The sequence below is a fragment of the Puma concolor genome, chromosome A3, assembly GCF_028749965.1.
Source record: "Puma concolor isolate L17-30 chromosome A3, mPumCon1.1.hap2, whole genome shotgun sequence".
NCBI lineage: Eukaryota > Metazoa > Chordata > Mammalia > Carnivora > Felidae > Puma > Puma concolor.
The window spans coordinates 82,569,101-82,585,543 of NC_141669.1; the positions used below are offsets into that span (position 1 = coordinate 82,569,101).

The 16,443-nt window shown below is 44.6% G+C and overlaps 1 protein-coding gene across 2 annotated transcripts in view; it reads right to left on the reverse strand.

Annotated features, from left to right (window-relative positions):
- RFX8 (regulatory factor X8) overlaps positions 1–16,443 on the reverse strand; it is a 66,571-nt gene that overhangs the window by 11,819 nt on the left and 38,309 nt on the right. The window contains exons 5-12 of one of the 2 annotated variants that reach the window (XM_086701410.1): positions 15,876–15,939; positions 11,777–11,887; positions 11,112–11,189; positions 8,412–8,525; positions 7,408–7,558; positions 5,110–5,168; positions 3,332–3,488; positions 819–913 (exon numbers count right to left, since the gene is read on the reverse strand). In XM_086701410.1, coding sequence (XP_086557536.1) covers positions 819–913; positions 3,332–3,488; positions 5,110–5,168; positions 7,408–7,558; positions 8,412–8,525; positions 11,112–11,189; positions 11,777–11,887; positions 15,876–15,939 — 829 coding nt within the window. Of the gene's footprint in view, positions 1–818; positions 914–3,331; positions 3,489–5,109; positions 5,169–7,407; positions 7,559–8,411; positions 8,526–11,111; positions 11,190–11,776; positions 11,888–15,875; positions 15,940–16,443 lie in introns of those variants that run through there. The other variant, XM_086701411.1, reaches the window with a different exon arrangement.

Consider the following 16,443-nt stretch of genomic DNA (forward strand, 5'->3'; position numbering starts at 1 on the left):
TGCTTTGTTGGGATGGTTCTGCAAAGTACCCAGAAAAGTGCCATTCTCCCCAGACAAAATTGCCCCTCCTCCTAGACACTTCTGCTTGGTGCACACATACACTCATCCAAGCTCACCTGCGCACAAACACACACACACACACACACACACACACTCACCTGCATACGCATGCCTCCCCCACATGCTCACTTGCACACACACTCACTAGTGGTCACTCACACACACATGCTCACCCACCCCCACTCATCTGCATATACATTCTCACCTGCACACACACCTGAGCCCACATGTGCTCACCCAAGAGCACATGCTTACCCACAAACACACACCTGCATGTGCCAGCCTCTGATTCCTGCCTTGCTACAGGAGTGAGACACCACTTCCCTATCTTTAACACCCGCACCAGCAATGACACATTTCTGGCCAGAGAAAACTCATTCATTTCATCCGGTCACGGGCACTGGTGCTAAAATGTAGCTGGAATGATCAATAACCCCTTCTTCCCTTTAAAAAAATATCATGGTACAAAACTGATGAACATAAGGGAAGGGAAGCAAAAATAATATAAAAACAGGTAGGGGGACAAAACATAAGAGATTTTTAAATATAGAGAACAAACTATGGGTTCCTGGGGGGGTGGTGGGTGGAGGAATGGGCTAAATGGGTAAGGGACATTAAGGAAGACACTTGTTGGGATGAGCACTGGGGGTTATACATAGGGGATGAATCACCGGAATCTCCTCCTGAACTCATTATTGCACTATATGCTAACTAACTTGGATGTAAATTCAAAAAATTTTAAAAATATGGTTTTGTACCTGGAAGACGAATGCTTGGAGATTTGAAGACAGACAATTCAGGAATACACTGAGGTCTGTGGATGTCCCCAGCAAAGAAATCAAACTGCTTAAACCTATAGACAAAAGAAACAAAAAGATTGTGAGCCAAGTAGCAGGATTTTACTGTAAGTATTTGTGTACGAGGTAACCTAGAGGACGACACTGGAACAGTAGTTTAAAGGAACTCCCTGGGGCCTCACACCCCTTCTGAACACAAAGCATGAATTCGAAAGCCGGATTTGTCACCTCTGCAGTCAACTAGTTCAGAGTTATGTGGTCTTGCCTCTTAGGAACCACCTCTGTCACTTGTTGAAATGGAAAAAATATTTTGAAATAATAACTACACCTTGTAATTATACAGAACCCAGCTAGAAATGAGCTCATTGCATGATACAGACATGACCTCACCTATCCTTGCCATGTTCACAAAAGGGGTAGTTTATTAATGTCCTCGAAACTGATGGTGGACATCAAAGCTGATGAGGGATGTGCCTTGCCTGGGGTTATAAACTCAGTTAGTACAGACCTGAAGGGTGGAGCCCCAGCACATGTGACGTTGGGACTTGGCTCCTGCACCTGCACAGGCAGCACTTAGCAAAGAACAGCCTTTGGCTCTCTCACCTTTTTGAATGCAGCCATGGACCCAGCAGAGTTTAGAAAACCGAGTAGGTTGCCATGGCCCTGACTGAGGCTTGGCCAGGGTTCATCTGGCAGATCTTTGAGGTACACCTCAAGCATTTGCCTGCTAGGTGTCAGCAGTGGCTACCAGCATACTGCTTCCCTGCTGGCTCTGTGCCCTCTTGGAAGTTCTTCCGTCCACAAGAATGCCAGCAGGAACACAGGAGGACTGGGCAGGCATCTGGGAGAGAGGCCTCATGCCTTCCTGGGGTTCCCTGGGCTCCAGCGGGAGCAAAAGCAGGGTTTAGGCAAGCACCTGGAGCTTTGGGGAGAGCCAGTAGCCTGGGAGGGAGGCCTTTTGGGCTCCTACTAATGAGGACTGCTTGTCCATATCTCTGAAGCTTGCTGGGTTAGGTATTCACCTTTTCATTGCTGGCTTGGTTGGAAAGGGAGATCCTAGGGAGGAGCTGGGATTTGGGATGGCCAGGCAACAGGGGCAGGGGCTACTAGCCAAAAAGTATGGACCTATTTATTTATTATTTTGTTTTAAATTTTTTTAATGTTTATTTATTTTTGATACAGCACGAACAAGGGAGGGGCAGATAGAGAGGGAGACACAGAATCAGAAGCGGGCTCCAGGCTCTGAGCTGTCAGCACAGAGCCCAAAGCAGGGCTCGAACTCACAGACTGTGAGCTCATGACCTGAGCCAAAGTTGGATGCTCAACCGACTGAGCCACCCAGGTGGCCCAGTATGGACCTATTTAAATATTTTAATAACTGGTAAATCCTACCAAAGTCAGCCCTACTTCAAGGTTAAAGAAAGAGGCGAGGATAGTTTGCAGTGCATGTATGCACTGCCGACTCCAGGTACTCATCTAGTTATGAAGCACTGAAGGGCTACCCTGTGCCAACACTGTGCTGGGTGGAGCAAGATGAAGAAGCCATGGCTGACATCTGAAGGAGCTCACAGGTTCTGGGGAAGCAGAGCTCTATGCAGAGTTGAGTGTACCAGGACAGAGTCAGGCTCGTGGAGGATGAAGCTAGTAGACCTTCCCAGGCCTCCCTGGTGGAGTGTCTGGAATGGGTGCCAACCGAGCACGGCCCCCATGGCCCACCCCCGGCGACTCTCATACAGGGGCCTAGAGATTCGCCTACAGTTTGGGGGAGGAGGTCGTACACCTTCTACAGCTCTCCTCCTGAAACAGCACCCAGGTTCTCCCCCTGAGCGAGGACAGCTCCTTCTCTCACTACTCTTGCTTCCCCAGGATGGAACGATGCTGTCAGCCAGCTTGCCGAGCTCTTTGTGGAAGGGAGATTTTTTTAAAAAAATAATTACAACAGATAGCAAAGGGCAGGAATATCCACATACTTACTATCACTTGTTTGGAAAGTAGCAAAACACAGTAAAAGCACCATGGCTAAATTTCACATTGTTAAAAATAATAATTGATGATGCTCACAATAGTGGCAGCAGAATCTGGCAAGGCAGGGAGGTCATTCAATCCAGTTCAGACAAGGGTAGAAAAGACACTTTCGAATCTGTGCGTGTACAAGATTGATGAAGAAGTCTTTTCTTCCAAAGGAGACACTCCAGGTTGATTTCCAGAAAGAGATGCTGTGAGGCAACAACCACACTCATCTGTTCATTCATTCAACAAACATGTACTAGCACTGGTGGCCTGGCGGACCCTGGAGGAGTATTCCCTTGGGTGTTCCTCACCCCTGCAGGAAGAGGTGTGCGAGCAGATAAAGTATAATACTAAAGAGTAAAGTAGGTTCTACCTCTATTAAGAACTCATAAACTAGTGATGGCCGGGCAGCCCCAGATATATCCCAAGCGCTCCAGTAACGCGAGCTGCAGAAGGAAGATTACATTGCATCTCCGTGTGCATCTCCAGGTCAGCCGTGCTGCACGGGTTACTCGGCGGGGCTTTCTTAGAAGTGTCCAAAGCACCTTGATTGATGATGGCATGTAGATCTGACTTCAAAACATTGACCCTCTTGTTGTTTTTCAATACCATTCTCATAGTCTAAAGATAATGGGGAAGCATAATACTTCATTAAATCTTGGCATTTTACTTTTTTTTTTTTTTTTTAACATTTATTCATCTTTGAGAGACAGAGAAAGACAGAGCGTTGAGTGAGGGAGGAGCAGAGAGGGAGGGAGACACAGAATTGGAAGCAGGCTCCAGGCTCCGAGCTGTCAGCACGGAGCCCAATGCAGGGCTTGAACTCACTGATTGCGAGATCATGACCTGAGCCGAAGTCGGACACTCAACCGACTGAGCCACCCAGGCGCCCCTTGGCATTTTACTTTTGCCTAATCCCCCTCTCCAAATGACCAAGACTTTTTGTTGAGGAGAAAGAGAAGTGGATTAAAACTGAATCCTAAATGACAACTGACGTGTTTGAATTTCACACATTCTAGAACTGTATTTCTGAAAATAAGCATTCAGAGTGGTTTGCTCACAGCAGTCGGGGCTCTCGGGGCACCCCACTCCACAAGCCTAAACTACTCTAGAGAGGAACACAGTAAGTGACTGAGCTTCTGCAAGGGAAATGTGGCTTTGCAGAGTGAGTGTTGACTGGTTCCACAGGGTGGCTGCGGGGACTCAGAAGCTGTCCCTGTCCTTTCCTCTCAGAGGGAGGGCCATGAATTCAGCCTCTGGGAGCTGAGTTCCTCAGCTGGCCAAGGGCGCCAATCCAGTCCCTTACATTCCTGGAGTCTGTGGGATGGTCATCCTCAGACCAGCCTCAGGAGCAGGCTCTAGAGCCACCTCCATCTCACTGAGGAGGAGCCTGAGGGCACCTGGGGTGTTCAGTAAACCTTCCCAACTGATAGTGTTAACAAAGATAAGATTCAGAGTAGCATGGCTCCAGAACCCAAGCTTGCCATTTGAGTTGGGTTGGGATGAAGGCCTTGCTGTGAGGCCATCACCCGTTGACCCAATCAGGAATGAGAACGTGCTGGAGAACTGGGTGGGCTGTGAGCAGTAGGCAGGAAACAGCCCCGAGGAATGCAAAGTCTAGGGAGAGTTTGTGCTGGAGGGATGGAGAGGGTTAAGTGGAAGGCCCAACACAGCTCCTGCTGATTTGGAACAGAGCACTGTCCTGATCTGGTGTCCATAGGATTTCAGAACAGATTCCCGAGCGGCCTGCACACAGGCATTATATAATCTTTCTTTCAGCCCTAGTCTGCCTTCTTCTAACACTGAAACTACACAATCAATCCAGCAGGGAGACCTGGCAGCCTGGACACACTGAATCTTTGGGGCCACGCACTGGCTGAAGGGCTCTGTCTGCCATGATGCCCTTTCACCTCTGACCCTAACTGGTCCTGGTCTGCTCTTATATGGGGTCTTCCTCTGGAACTTTATAACATTGACCTGCTTGTTCTGCTTTTTCTTCTGCAGGGAGAACCTTTCTGAGGAGGGGAGCTGAGGGATGGGCTTCTAGATGAGTCTTGGCCCCACTAGGCCTTCCCAGTTAGTGGCCAGCAAGGTCCTCCTGTCTGCCCTCTGCCCTTTAAGTGGATGCACATGGCCTCCCTGCAAAGGGAACTGCCACCTGCTCTTAGGGGATACTTGCAGCTTTCACTTTTCGCTTCAAGAAACTGCTTTGTTCCCTCCTGTCATGTTGGCTGAAACCTACCTTTGCCATGTTGGAAAGGTATGTCTTTCTTCTTAGTCTTTTGACAAACGCAGTAACTTCTGTTAAGGACAATACACGTGGCCATTACTGACAGGGTAGCTTTAAGTTCTCATGTACATAGTGGGGGAGAGGCGGCACAGACAGAGGCACACACATCTACCTAGGAAGGTATAGCCACCTAAACTGCCCTCCACATCGGGAGACCTCTGTGTATCCTGCTTCCCACCACCCGCTGACCCTTTCCCGAATGGCTAGGAGAGGTTGACAGGGGCCACTGACTAAAACACCCCCTCCCCCCACCCCTTCCCCTCAGTCCCCCCTCCCTTGTACCATAAAATGATGTAACCCCGGCATCTGATACACCGGCTCAAAGGAGTTGAAGATTTTTGCCCAGGAAGCTTGAGTTCCCCAACTTTGTCATCTCTACAGTGCTCTCCTCAAAAAATGACCCAAGGAAAGGAAAGGATGACAAGAGAAAATCTAAAGGGAATGTGTGCATGTATTCATCTGACAAATCTTTATGACCAATATGCGTGCAGCATTTGCTCCATAAATGTTTGCTGGGTATTTGCCAGGTTTTTGGATAAAGGAGACAGCCTCTACCCTCTAGGGGCTCACCCCCCCCAGGACAGGTCACCAGACATGCAGACTCCCTCCCCACAGCAGGGTAAGTGCTCTGGCAGTGTGAGAGCAGCATAGGGAAGAAGGAAGGAAGGGGGTGCTGGGGGGGGTGGGGGTTGCTGAGGGAAGGGAGAGGCCTGTTTGGAAGAAGGTGTCAGGGATGACTTAGAACATGCAAGTTAGGAGTTAGCAAGGGTGAGGAGTGGGGGGTGAGGGAGGGGGGTTTCGGATGGGGTTGGCAGTCTAGGCACAGGCAGGAGCAGGAATAAGGGCCTTTTTGGGGACAACCTGTCTTGTGTTGCTGAGGAGCACCAGTGGAGGGACACCCTAGGGGGCTGGGGACAAAGATGAGGCCAGAGGCCAAGCTGAGAATGACTTTGCATAGGGGACTTTCCAGGCAGCAGGGGCCATGGAAGGTTTTAATGGGTCAGATCACTGTGTAGAATGATCACTAGGTGTGGAGAGGAGTGTGACTGAGGGGGTGAGGCTGGAGGCAGGATGATCAACTAGGAGGCTCTGAAGTGCCTCTGGGAAGGACAGAGGGAGCCCGGGGTTGGGTTAAGATGGGAGGTAAAGCCACCACAGGAAAGCTGGAGTGGGGATTGGTCTCCCCACTTCATGGATCTTCTGCCACAGCAAGTTCCAGACCTTACATTCCCTGCAGCACCCCCTCCCTGCGGATTCTTGGCTGGCAGTCTCGTGGTCATGGTTCCATGATTCAGGTGGGTCACACGAGATCAAGATTCCCAGTGTGAGTACCGAACCCAGCAAGGGGTGCAGGGCTGGTGGGTTAAAATTAGACATGGTCCTGTTATGTGGGCACTCTGAGAAGGTAGCAAACAGTGTGCAAAGAAAGCAAGACTCAGCCCTGAGCAAGCTGGCCCAGGAAAAGGAGGGTCCTGGTGGGGAGGCTGTTGGAAGCAGCTACAGGTGGTGGTGGAAAACCTCACAGAGGCAGGAGGGAGAAAATGGGTATTTCCAGGACCATAAACATGTCACACACACGTGGGTGAATGCTGGCATTTAAAGGAAGCCATTGTAGTCCTGGAGCAGGCAAGCAGCCTGGGGGAAGTAGTATTCAGCCACTACCACCTGGTAGCATGATGGAAGGGAAAGTGTTCTAGAAAGCCAACGGGCAGATTGAGACCACAAAGGTGTCAATGCCCCTGTGGCCCAAGAGGTGTAAGAAAGTTAAGGGCATGGGAGGGATTTCAAAAGAGGGAGCAATATTCTTTGAAGCCTTGCGGGAGGCCACACAGAGCACAAAGAGGCGGAAGAATATTGGAGCCTGAGCCCTGATCAGCCCTGCTTGCGTGGCTAGTGAGCCCAAGGACTGTAGGCTGCCTTCGGGGGTTGGTTTGAGAAGGCCGCATCAGCCAGGGGCTGGAGGCAGGGCCAGCTCCTTCCCTGCACCTCTATCCCGGAGGGCCTGTCAGAAGTCCCTGTGAGTATTTTTAAGGGGCAATAGTGAAAGGGCGTGGGTGGATCAGCACAAAGACCCATCATCGCACTAAAGCAAACACCAGCAGATCTGAAGTGGTCATGCCTTGCATACCACAGTTTAGTGCAGGAGGGGAAGAGTTACCCAACAACTGAGGTGTCCTGCCTCAGTCTGAAAGTCAGATATGTCACCTACTCTCAACAGAATTCATTTTTTTTTTTTTCACTGAAACCTACCTTTGAGTTTGGAGATCTGCACGAGGGCGGGAAACCCTTCCAAAGCATTAAGTAGCCACAGCTTAAATTTCTTACTAAATAACCGGACACACTTCAGGTACTGAATAGAAACATCTTCCAAAAAGTCATGAAGGAGAATGTCCTCAATTCCCTGCAACAGAATCGTCAAGATGTGGTGGCTGCCACCCAGGGTAGGGGTCCTCTAGTTACAAGTGGCCATGGTCAGACGTGCCACAAAGTCAGAGAGAAAGCCACCAGTGGCTTGGCCACTCACTGCTCACTGTGCAGGATGTGCAGCCAGGATGGTTTTTTTTTTTTTTTTAAAGTTCTTAAAACATTGCTAATTGATTCAAAATGTTAAGAAACACTATTTCAGCCAATAGTAGGTGGGTCAAATCCAAATACATAAGGGCTGAGAACCCAGACACCGTTCTTCAACCTTTGTGTTAAAAACTTTGAAGGACTAGACTATTTCCTAAAAGGCAATAAAGTAAAAGGCAAAGGTTCATGGCCAGCTTAAGGAGAACCACAGAAATTATATATAACTGATCCCCAAATAATGATAACCACTCTAGAGATAGAGCATTAAAAACAAACAAACAAGCAAAACAAAACAAAACAAAAACCCAACAACAACCAGAAAACCCTGGCAATTAGGTATATTCCAAAGCAATTATTCCAATTACTCATTCTAAAAAGGCTTCTTTTGTTGAAATTACCAGAGAAAGAACTTTGACCTAGTGCAGAGTTCAGTAATCACTGGAACCATAGGTCACCATGTGTATTGGCTTTTTCTTTACATGAGGTAACTTTCGCTGAATTAAAAAAAAAAAAAAAAGCTGAGTTTTAGGGAAAGATCAAAAGGCTCGTGGTCCATCAACACCACTATTTACTCCTCAGAGGGCTTGAAGACCACAGAGACTGCAGAGCAGGAGGGCTGTGGTTCTAATCCCAGCATTTGGTATCGATTTCTAGAAAGGAAAGGCAAACAAATATCTTCCTACCTTGTACAGCTGCACATCGTAGCATTTAAAGAGCTGGCACACATCAGGCAATGACATAAGCATGACTGTGTCTTGCTGCAGAGATTTCCAGAAAGAAGTGAGCAAGTCCTCCACCTGATGAGGGAATAGAACATACCTCCAAAAACTCATTTTGTGTCTGGTGAGACTAATCCCCCGTTACATATTTAATCAGCTCCAAGTGATAATGGGATGAATTTCAGTCCAGTTAATGTAAAACTTTGTCTATGAGCTCTTCCAGGCTGTGTTTTAGAAGTATTCTTTCCAGTAGCCTATCAGAGAGCAACTGCCAGTTGGATGGGAAGACATGGAACGTAATTTTCATGGTTTTCTGGAAGGAAGGCCGTTTCTGACCACAGGGGGGCTCCTGTTGATTGTAACAGGATAAAGATCTGGCCACAGGGCACAGACCACAGACCACAGTTTAGAATAAATGTTCATTGACTGACTCCCTCAATTATTTGTCAGCTCAGAAGGACGTGTAACAGTATGTAATCAAAGAGGCTTCCTCCTTGCCAACTTAGAATTCACCTAAAGACTCTGTGATAAAAGAGGACCAGTATCATTCTACATAGGGGCCTTCTTTAAAGACTTCTGTAGATACTTTTCGTTGTGGGACAAAATGGCAGCTTCCTTACTTTTCTTTATCTTTGCCCATGATGACTCTTCAGACTCTATTATTGAACCAGATGACCAACATGAGATGCCAGCTAATAAAGACTCTTACCTTTCAGGGATTTTTGTAAGCTCAAATATTTTGAAGCATTGAAACCCTGACAGGAGGACCTGCCAATGACTCCAGGCAAGGACTATCCCTGTATGTAGGCTGCCAAGGAAGTTAGGGCCAACTCTCTAAGTACCTGATGATGAACCTGTGATTTGAAATCTTGTTACCAGGGCATTAATTCTTCAGAAGACATCTCCAAGGAGACTCATAGATATTGAACAAAAATACAATAGTGGGATGAGAGGATTATTAATCCTTTTACTGTCAGTTTGGTAACTTTGGAGCATGGTTTTTTGGGTTTTTTGGGGTTGGTGGGTTTTTTTTTTTTTAAATATTTATTTATTTTTGACAGAGAGAGAGACAGAGCATGAGCGGGAAGGGGCAGAGAGAGAGAGGGACACACAGAATCCGAAGCAGGCTCCAGGCTCTGAGCTGTCAGCACAGAGCCCGATGTGGGGCTCTAACTCACAAGCCGTGAGATTATGACCCGAGCTGAAGTCGGTCGCTCAACTGACTGAGCCACCCAGGCTCCCCAGGGTTGGTGGCAACCATGGGCTCATCTCTGATAACTCTCTCACCAATCCTTCCCAAAGTCATCCAATCCTGTTGTATCTGCTTTAGGAATATTTCTCCAATTTGTCTATCTTTTTTCCTGATGTCATTGTCACTGCTCCAGACCTCCCCCCTCACTTCTCACCTTGACTATGACAAAACCTCCTCACTGCCCTCTGCTCCCGTATGGTGATCTTGCATCACTGTCTCCAACCGCTCCCCCTGCCCCACTTCTCAATCAATCAGAATTCTTCACAGGGCATGAGACCCTTTCTAGCACCAGACTACTTTCACACCTTCCCTCTGGTTCTCTCCTTAAGAGATATTAACATTTAGTCATAGTGACCTTTCTGTCATGTCATTGCCTGTGAACATCTTGCTGCTTTTGCCTACACCATTGGTTCTACCTGGAACCCCTTTCCTACTGCACTTTGAGTCTGTTGAACTTCTGCTTTTTCACTGCAATCAACAGCAACATGGCTCCCCCCCCGGGAGATTCTCAGCCATCTTATTACTCTTCCTCCTGGCACCCAAAACAATCCAATCAAACTTCCATTCTAGAACTTGCCATATTGTATCATATTTATTGGCTTGTATTGCTCCTTTTAGTACCAGACTATAAGCCTTATGAAGAATACGTTCCCTAGTTCCAGAAATGGTTCTAGTCACAGGGTAAGAATTAAGTTAATGTTTGATGAGCAAATGAAGGAAAGGAGTATATTAGATATCCAATGTGGATGGATATTTATAAAATTGCATTAGTAGGACAAGGGCCATCCTGAAAACACCTTGGTATCTCCTTCACTGTAATGTTTTACACACAATAAGTACTAAATGAACTCATGCCAAATGAACATTATCACCCAAAATTGAAGTACTTAAAACACTAGGCATCAAAAAAATTTTCATTTAAATGTGCACTTGTTCCCCTGGATTTTCTATGGCAAAAGATAAAATTCAGAATGGTTAAAAGATTTGCTCATTATTTTTCACAGCCAATTCTAGAATAAAATCATCCAATCATTACAACATAGATGACCCTGCTTCAAAGTCTTGCTTCCTTTTCAGTTAGCAGGTTATCAGTAAAATGACTCTTTAGTGTTACTGAAAATTCTAGGGTGAATAATGTTACCAACACTTTATTCAAAATCAGCAGGAATTACATCTTAAAAAATAGCTGAATTATATTTGAAGCATAAGGTTATATTAGCACCTTGGAAAATTTCCAAATGAATAAACTGAATAAAAATATCACCTCAGGTATCACCTCAATAACTATAAATAGCTGCCTTCTAAGCACTTCAGTGCAATAAATTACTACTTGACATCCCTTGAGGGGTCTTTTCAAGTACAATGATTAATGATGAGTCATAAATACTTGTGTTTTATAGATAAAACCCTACCCTCTCAAGTTCTTGGTTCCTCACGTTTTGTAAAATCTCTTGGCAATAGTTGTAGTATTCATCAGCAAGAAAGGCCATCTAGGAAGGATATGGAAAATCATTTCAGTTTTAGGGGCACTTCCAGAATGAACTGATTCTCAAAGAATCTTTCTAAGCTCTTAGAGTCCACTGCTCATGTTGCAATTCTGATATAACAGTAGCTGAGCTCTTCCAGTGTTGTTTATTTATGTGTAGCAATGCATACATGTTATTGGCCTAACATTGACATAGCTTCAATTTTGATGTCATAACTCTAGGGTCTGTACCATCCACTAAAGAGGCCACCAATATCTGACATCTTTCTCCCTAAACCCCAGTTTGCCCCTCCAAGTTCCCCAGTCCCAGCTTCTAGAAAACCTGCATATGTGTTCTCTGCTCTGTCATAGGGAAGCCCTCACTCTAATGACAAAGTGGTCCTAGGTGGAGCCTTTCTGTAAGATGTGAGGGGAAGACCTGAACCTCCTGACTGACACCAAGCCCCGGGAGGGAACGTTGGTGCTCACAGGTCTGGCAGGAGGCAAAAGTACTGCATCTGGTTCAAATGATCACAACAAAATAAGAAGACATCTATTCCCCTAGGCATCAAATGTGTGAAAAGTTACTTTCCCCCATGTGTGCAAGCCTACCATTTTGTAGGAGTACTTCTTTGCCAGTTCTTGCTCCCAGAATGGACATCTCCTGAATTCAGACAAAGGGGATCCAATGGGGTCTGTCTTTATCGGTGAATGATTTTCACACTAGAAACCATTTATACATGGATTATTTCTTCAAAATAAATGAATTTTCTTGCATATAAACCATGTCATGATCACATTGCTACTACAGGTTAATGTTCTATGCAAACTTTTATACACACTCTGGATATATCATTGATCCAGCAACTTTCCCCCTTATTTCATTCGAAGTGATATTATCTTTGTCCTATAATTCTATAAACTATGGTCATCAGGAAGCAGTCAGAACTGAGTATATTACTCAGATGTATCACTCTTGCAGTCATGTATTACAAGTGCTATATAGTAACGTGATAAAAATATTATGTATGAATAATTTAATACCACAAATGCATTTATATAATCCTTGTCTATATAACTGTCCCTCCTTGAAATAAAACCGGATCCTGTCTAGGTCATGATGCCCATATTAGAAATCTCAGGGCTAACTACCAAGGAAAATGAAGAGCACAGCCTTTAGAAGTACAAATTACAGAATGGTAAAATGTTTCCATCAAGGAGGAAAAAAGGTAACATGGCAGAAAGCAAATTCAACATTCCTTCCTGCTGTCCCCTTTGAGCAAGGGAAGGCATGATCACCCTTGATTGAAGGACATTGGTTTTATTTTAAGTGATTTCTTCAAGATTTTCCTGAACTACTTTTAAATAATTCCCATTTTCAATAGAGTAGGATGAAATCATTCCTTTGAGTTGGAAATTGAGATGGCATAGCCCGCCACGTTTGATTACAACAAGCATGAGGGTTTTCGTCTTCAGTGTCTCTCCAACTCAATGGTGCTCTGTGACAGTACAGTTCTAAGATAATATTTCATCCTTAGCTTTCTCAGATCTTATATACTTAGAGCCTTACTGAGCTACTCACTTATATCTTGCTTAGTAGATTGTTTATGTGGGTTTGCAGTATGTTCCTGTCTGCAAGCTACCTGAGGGCAGAGTGGCCTTCGAACCACCTGCACCCACCCTTATGGATAGGAGTAGCACTCAGCTCCCATCCCACACAGTGCTGCACATACTCGAGAACAGACATTACCAGCTTCCTCCTCTCATGTTTCCTTGTTATCAACCTACATCACAGTGAGGATCAGAGAAGATTAGGGGTCATGGTCAACAGCCTTCTTAGTGTCCTAAAATCTGTACTACTTAACTCTTTGTGGTCCTGAACCTCTTTGAGATTCTGATGAAAGCAATTGTTCCTCTCCTTGGAAAAATGCACAGTATGCACTTAATATTGTGAAGATGCCAAGTTGAAATTCACCTTATTGATATATATTTTTAAATAAAAATAGAGGTATATGTGTCTAAATAAATACATAGTCATGTAGAAAGGCAACAGCTCCAAAAATGTCATTTCCTTTGGGTGCTGTTTGATTCTCACTGGGTTTGCACTGGGTGCTATTCAACCTTCATTCCTACCACTTTGGAACACTGGCTTCATTTGGAGTCATTGGATGGAGAGCTCTTCTAGCATGTGGGTGTGGGTCATCAAGAAAAATGGGGCTATTTCATGGAGTTCACTGTCCTGGTCATTAATCTTCTATTAGAGAAGCACTAAGGAATCATCCAGTCCAACTCTGGGCTGGCTTCTCTTACCTACCACATCTTACCCTAACTACATCCATTTTCTCCACAGCACACCCTGACCTCCTGTATTCATCAATGCTCCTGAGGCTTATGTTTCTATTATCAAAGCCAGTGCTTCTCAGGTGTGGTCCTGAAACCATCCACATCAGAATCCCTGGGAGCAATTGGGGTTCATATCTCTAGGGCCCTAGTAGATCAGATGAGGCCAGCAATCTATCATTTTAATCTGCCTCCTTAGTGAGCCTTATGCACGCTCAAGTGGAGAAGCATAGTTCCAGTCAGACTATTCTCTGTCTCACTGCAGAAATCTCTACATTTCAACATGGCAAATGCATCACTGTTCTACCTGTTCAAAGTCTGTATATGTACTATTGTAGTAATGTAAGAAACCATTACAAGGACCATGTAAAAGTAATTGATTACCAAAAAATAATAATAAAAAGCAAAGTTATGTGTTCCTGAAGTTAATTCCTTTCCAGCTCTTCCTATGAAAACAATTGATCTTTCAGGAAAGAAAAATGTTTTAAAATCATGATTGAAATCTTTTCTTTATAATATACATAATCAGAAATCTAAAGTGAAAGTTTATTACAGAACCACTGAAGTTGGAATTTCTTCAGGAGAAGGCATTCAGGAAAGAATCAGAGGGATTCCCATTCTGCAGAAATAGTTCAGCAAATGACGAAGAAAAAATGAGAAATTCTATTTAGATTTTCCAGGCATATCAAATGCAGTTTGGAATTTTCAGTAGTTCTAAACAAATGTCATTGTAATCTTTAGTAAGCACATACAATGTGTCTCACCCTGGAGGTACAATGGGGGACCCTTTCCATCAACACCCGATCTACTAGGTATTATCTGCTTCCCCTATCAATTCTCCTGGATGCCTTTGGTCCTTTCTGCATCCTTGAATACACTGCTCCCTCAATTATCACTCCCAAAGCAAATGTATCCTGTCGTTCTCCTTCTAAAGTTGCCTCAGTGGTGGCCTACAGTCTCAAATCTAAATTCCCCAGCCTGGCTTTGACTAGCTATTTGCCATCTGATCCCACCCAGAGCCTACGGTTTCCCCAAATCCTCACCTCCAGCTCCTCACTGCCCACACACTTCCTAACGTGAATGCAAGCTACACTCTCAAGATGAATGCCTCCTAAAAGAAGATCTGAGTGACCCCTCCAGGATCAGCTCAAGAACAGTATGGCAGACAGACTAATGACTGCCCGAAGATATCCACATCCTAATCCCCAGAACCTTAGATGGCGATGTGATTTTTTTTTTTTTTTTTTTTTTTTTTTTTTTTTTTTTTTTTTTTTTTTTTGCAGATGTGATTAACGTTAAGGACCTTGAGATAGGGAGATTATCTGGAGCATCCAGGCAGCCCCAATGTAATCACAAGGGTTCTTAACAGGGGGGAGCCCTTCCAAGCTTCAAAGAACCAGAGAGATGGCAGCGTGAGGACTTAGCCCGCCTTTGCTGGTTTTGAAGACTGAGAAAGGAGCCATGAGCCAAGGAACATAGGCAGCCTCAAAAGCTGAAAAGACAAGATATAGATCCTCCCCTCCATCCCCCAGAAAGACTGTAGCCAGCACTTTGATCTTAGCCTGGTGAGAACCATATCAGACTGTGACCTCCAGAACTGTAAGAAAATCAGTTTGTGTTTTAAGCCACTAAATTTGTGCTAGATTTGTTACAGTGGCAATAGGAAATGAACACAGGCCACCTCTTCCATGAAACCTTCCCTAGTCACTCTGACCCACTACAACATTTTCCCCCCAATCCCACTTTGGACTTCCCAATCCACCTACAGCCTACCCTGCCTATTCCACAGTACACCGGTTGTTTCATGTCTATCTCAGTTTCCCAACCATGAAACTGTATTCTATTCACGTATAGGGAGTTTGTTTTTACTTTTCTCTCACACCCCATTCAGTCCTCAAGAATGCTTGTCACAAAACAAGTTTTCAAAAAGTTACCCATTCAATGACCCTCTCAACAAGACAGTATCAAAGTACTATCGTGTCGTCTTGGCCAACTTAAGCAAAATTCAACTCATGATGTCATAGATTAGCTATTAATAGTTCTGGTGTCCTAATTCAAAAAGCTATAACTGTAATATGGAGACATTTTCACACAAATTTATTGCCAACAACCTAAACATCCTTCTTAATTATAGCAAAAGAAACACAAACAGCTGATGTGCAGCAAAACAATATGCTCCTTGAGGACACCTGTCCCAGCATAGGGTGTGGTAGGTACATGGTGGATAATCAACAACACTGGTAAGATGGGTGAGTGGTTAAGGGCCACACATACTAAGAACATTAAACATAGGAAAACACTTTCATCTAATCAGGCAATTACTGAATATTGCAGGCTCTATTATAGTAAATTTATTTTATTCCATACTCACTGTTCCTTCTTGTTGGATAATGCTGTTATAGTTAGTAGATTTTTCAAAGGCAATGATATCTCCACTGTGACAGAACAGATAACAGAGAAATAATTTTAGTAAGCCACCTGTTTCTGAGCATAAGTATGAAGTGTTTTTTTGCAGCAAGTTTACTTATATGGGGTATAACTTGTATTTCAAAACTCTCTTCCAAGCTTCTATACATGACTGGTGATTAGCACCTGCTTGGAGTTAAAAAAATCAATTTCTATAACTGGGGTAACCATGTATTTCTTTTGAGAGGTTTATTCTCCTTAGAAGTAAATTTATGATGTCATCATAGGTAGAACTTGCTCCTGAGAGAAAAGAAAAATCATCATGGAAATGAAGTCTTATACTTTCTGATTTGGAGCTTTTTAAAAAACTTTTTTTTTTTAATTTTTTTTTTCAACGTTTTTCATTTTTTTATTTTTGGGACAGAGAGAGACAGAGCATGAACGGGGCAGGGGCAGAGAGAGAGGGAGACACAGAATCGGAAACAGGCTCCAGGCTCCGAGCCATCAGCCCAGAGCCTGACGCGGGGCTCGAA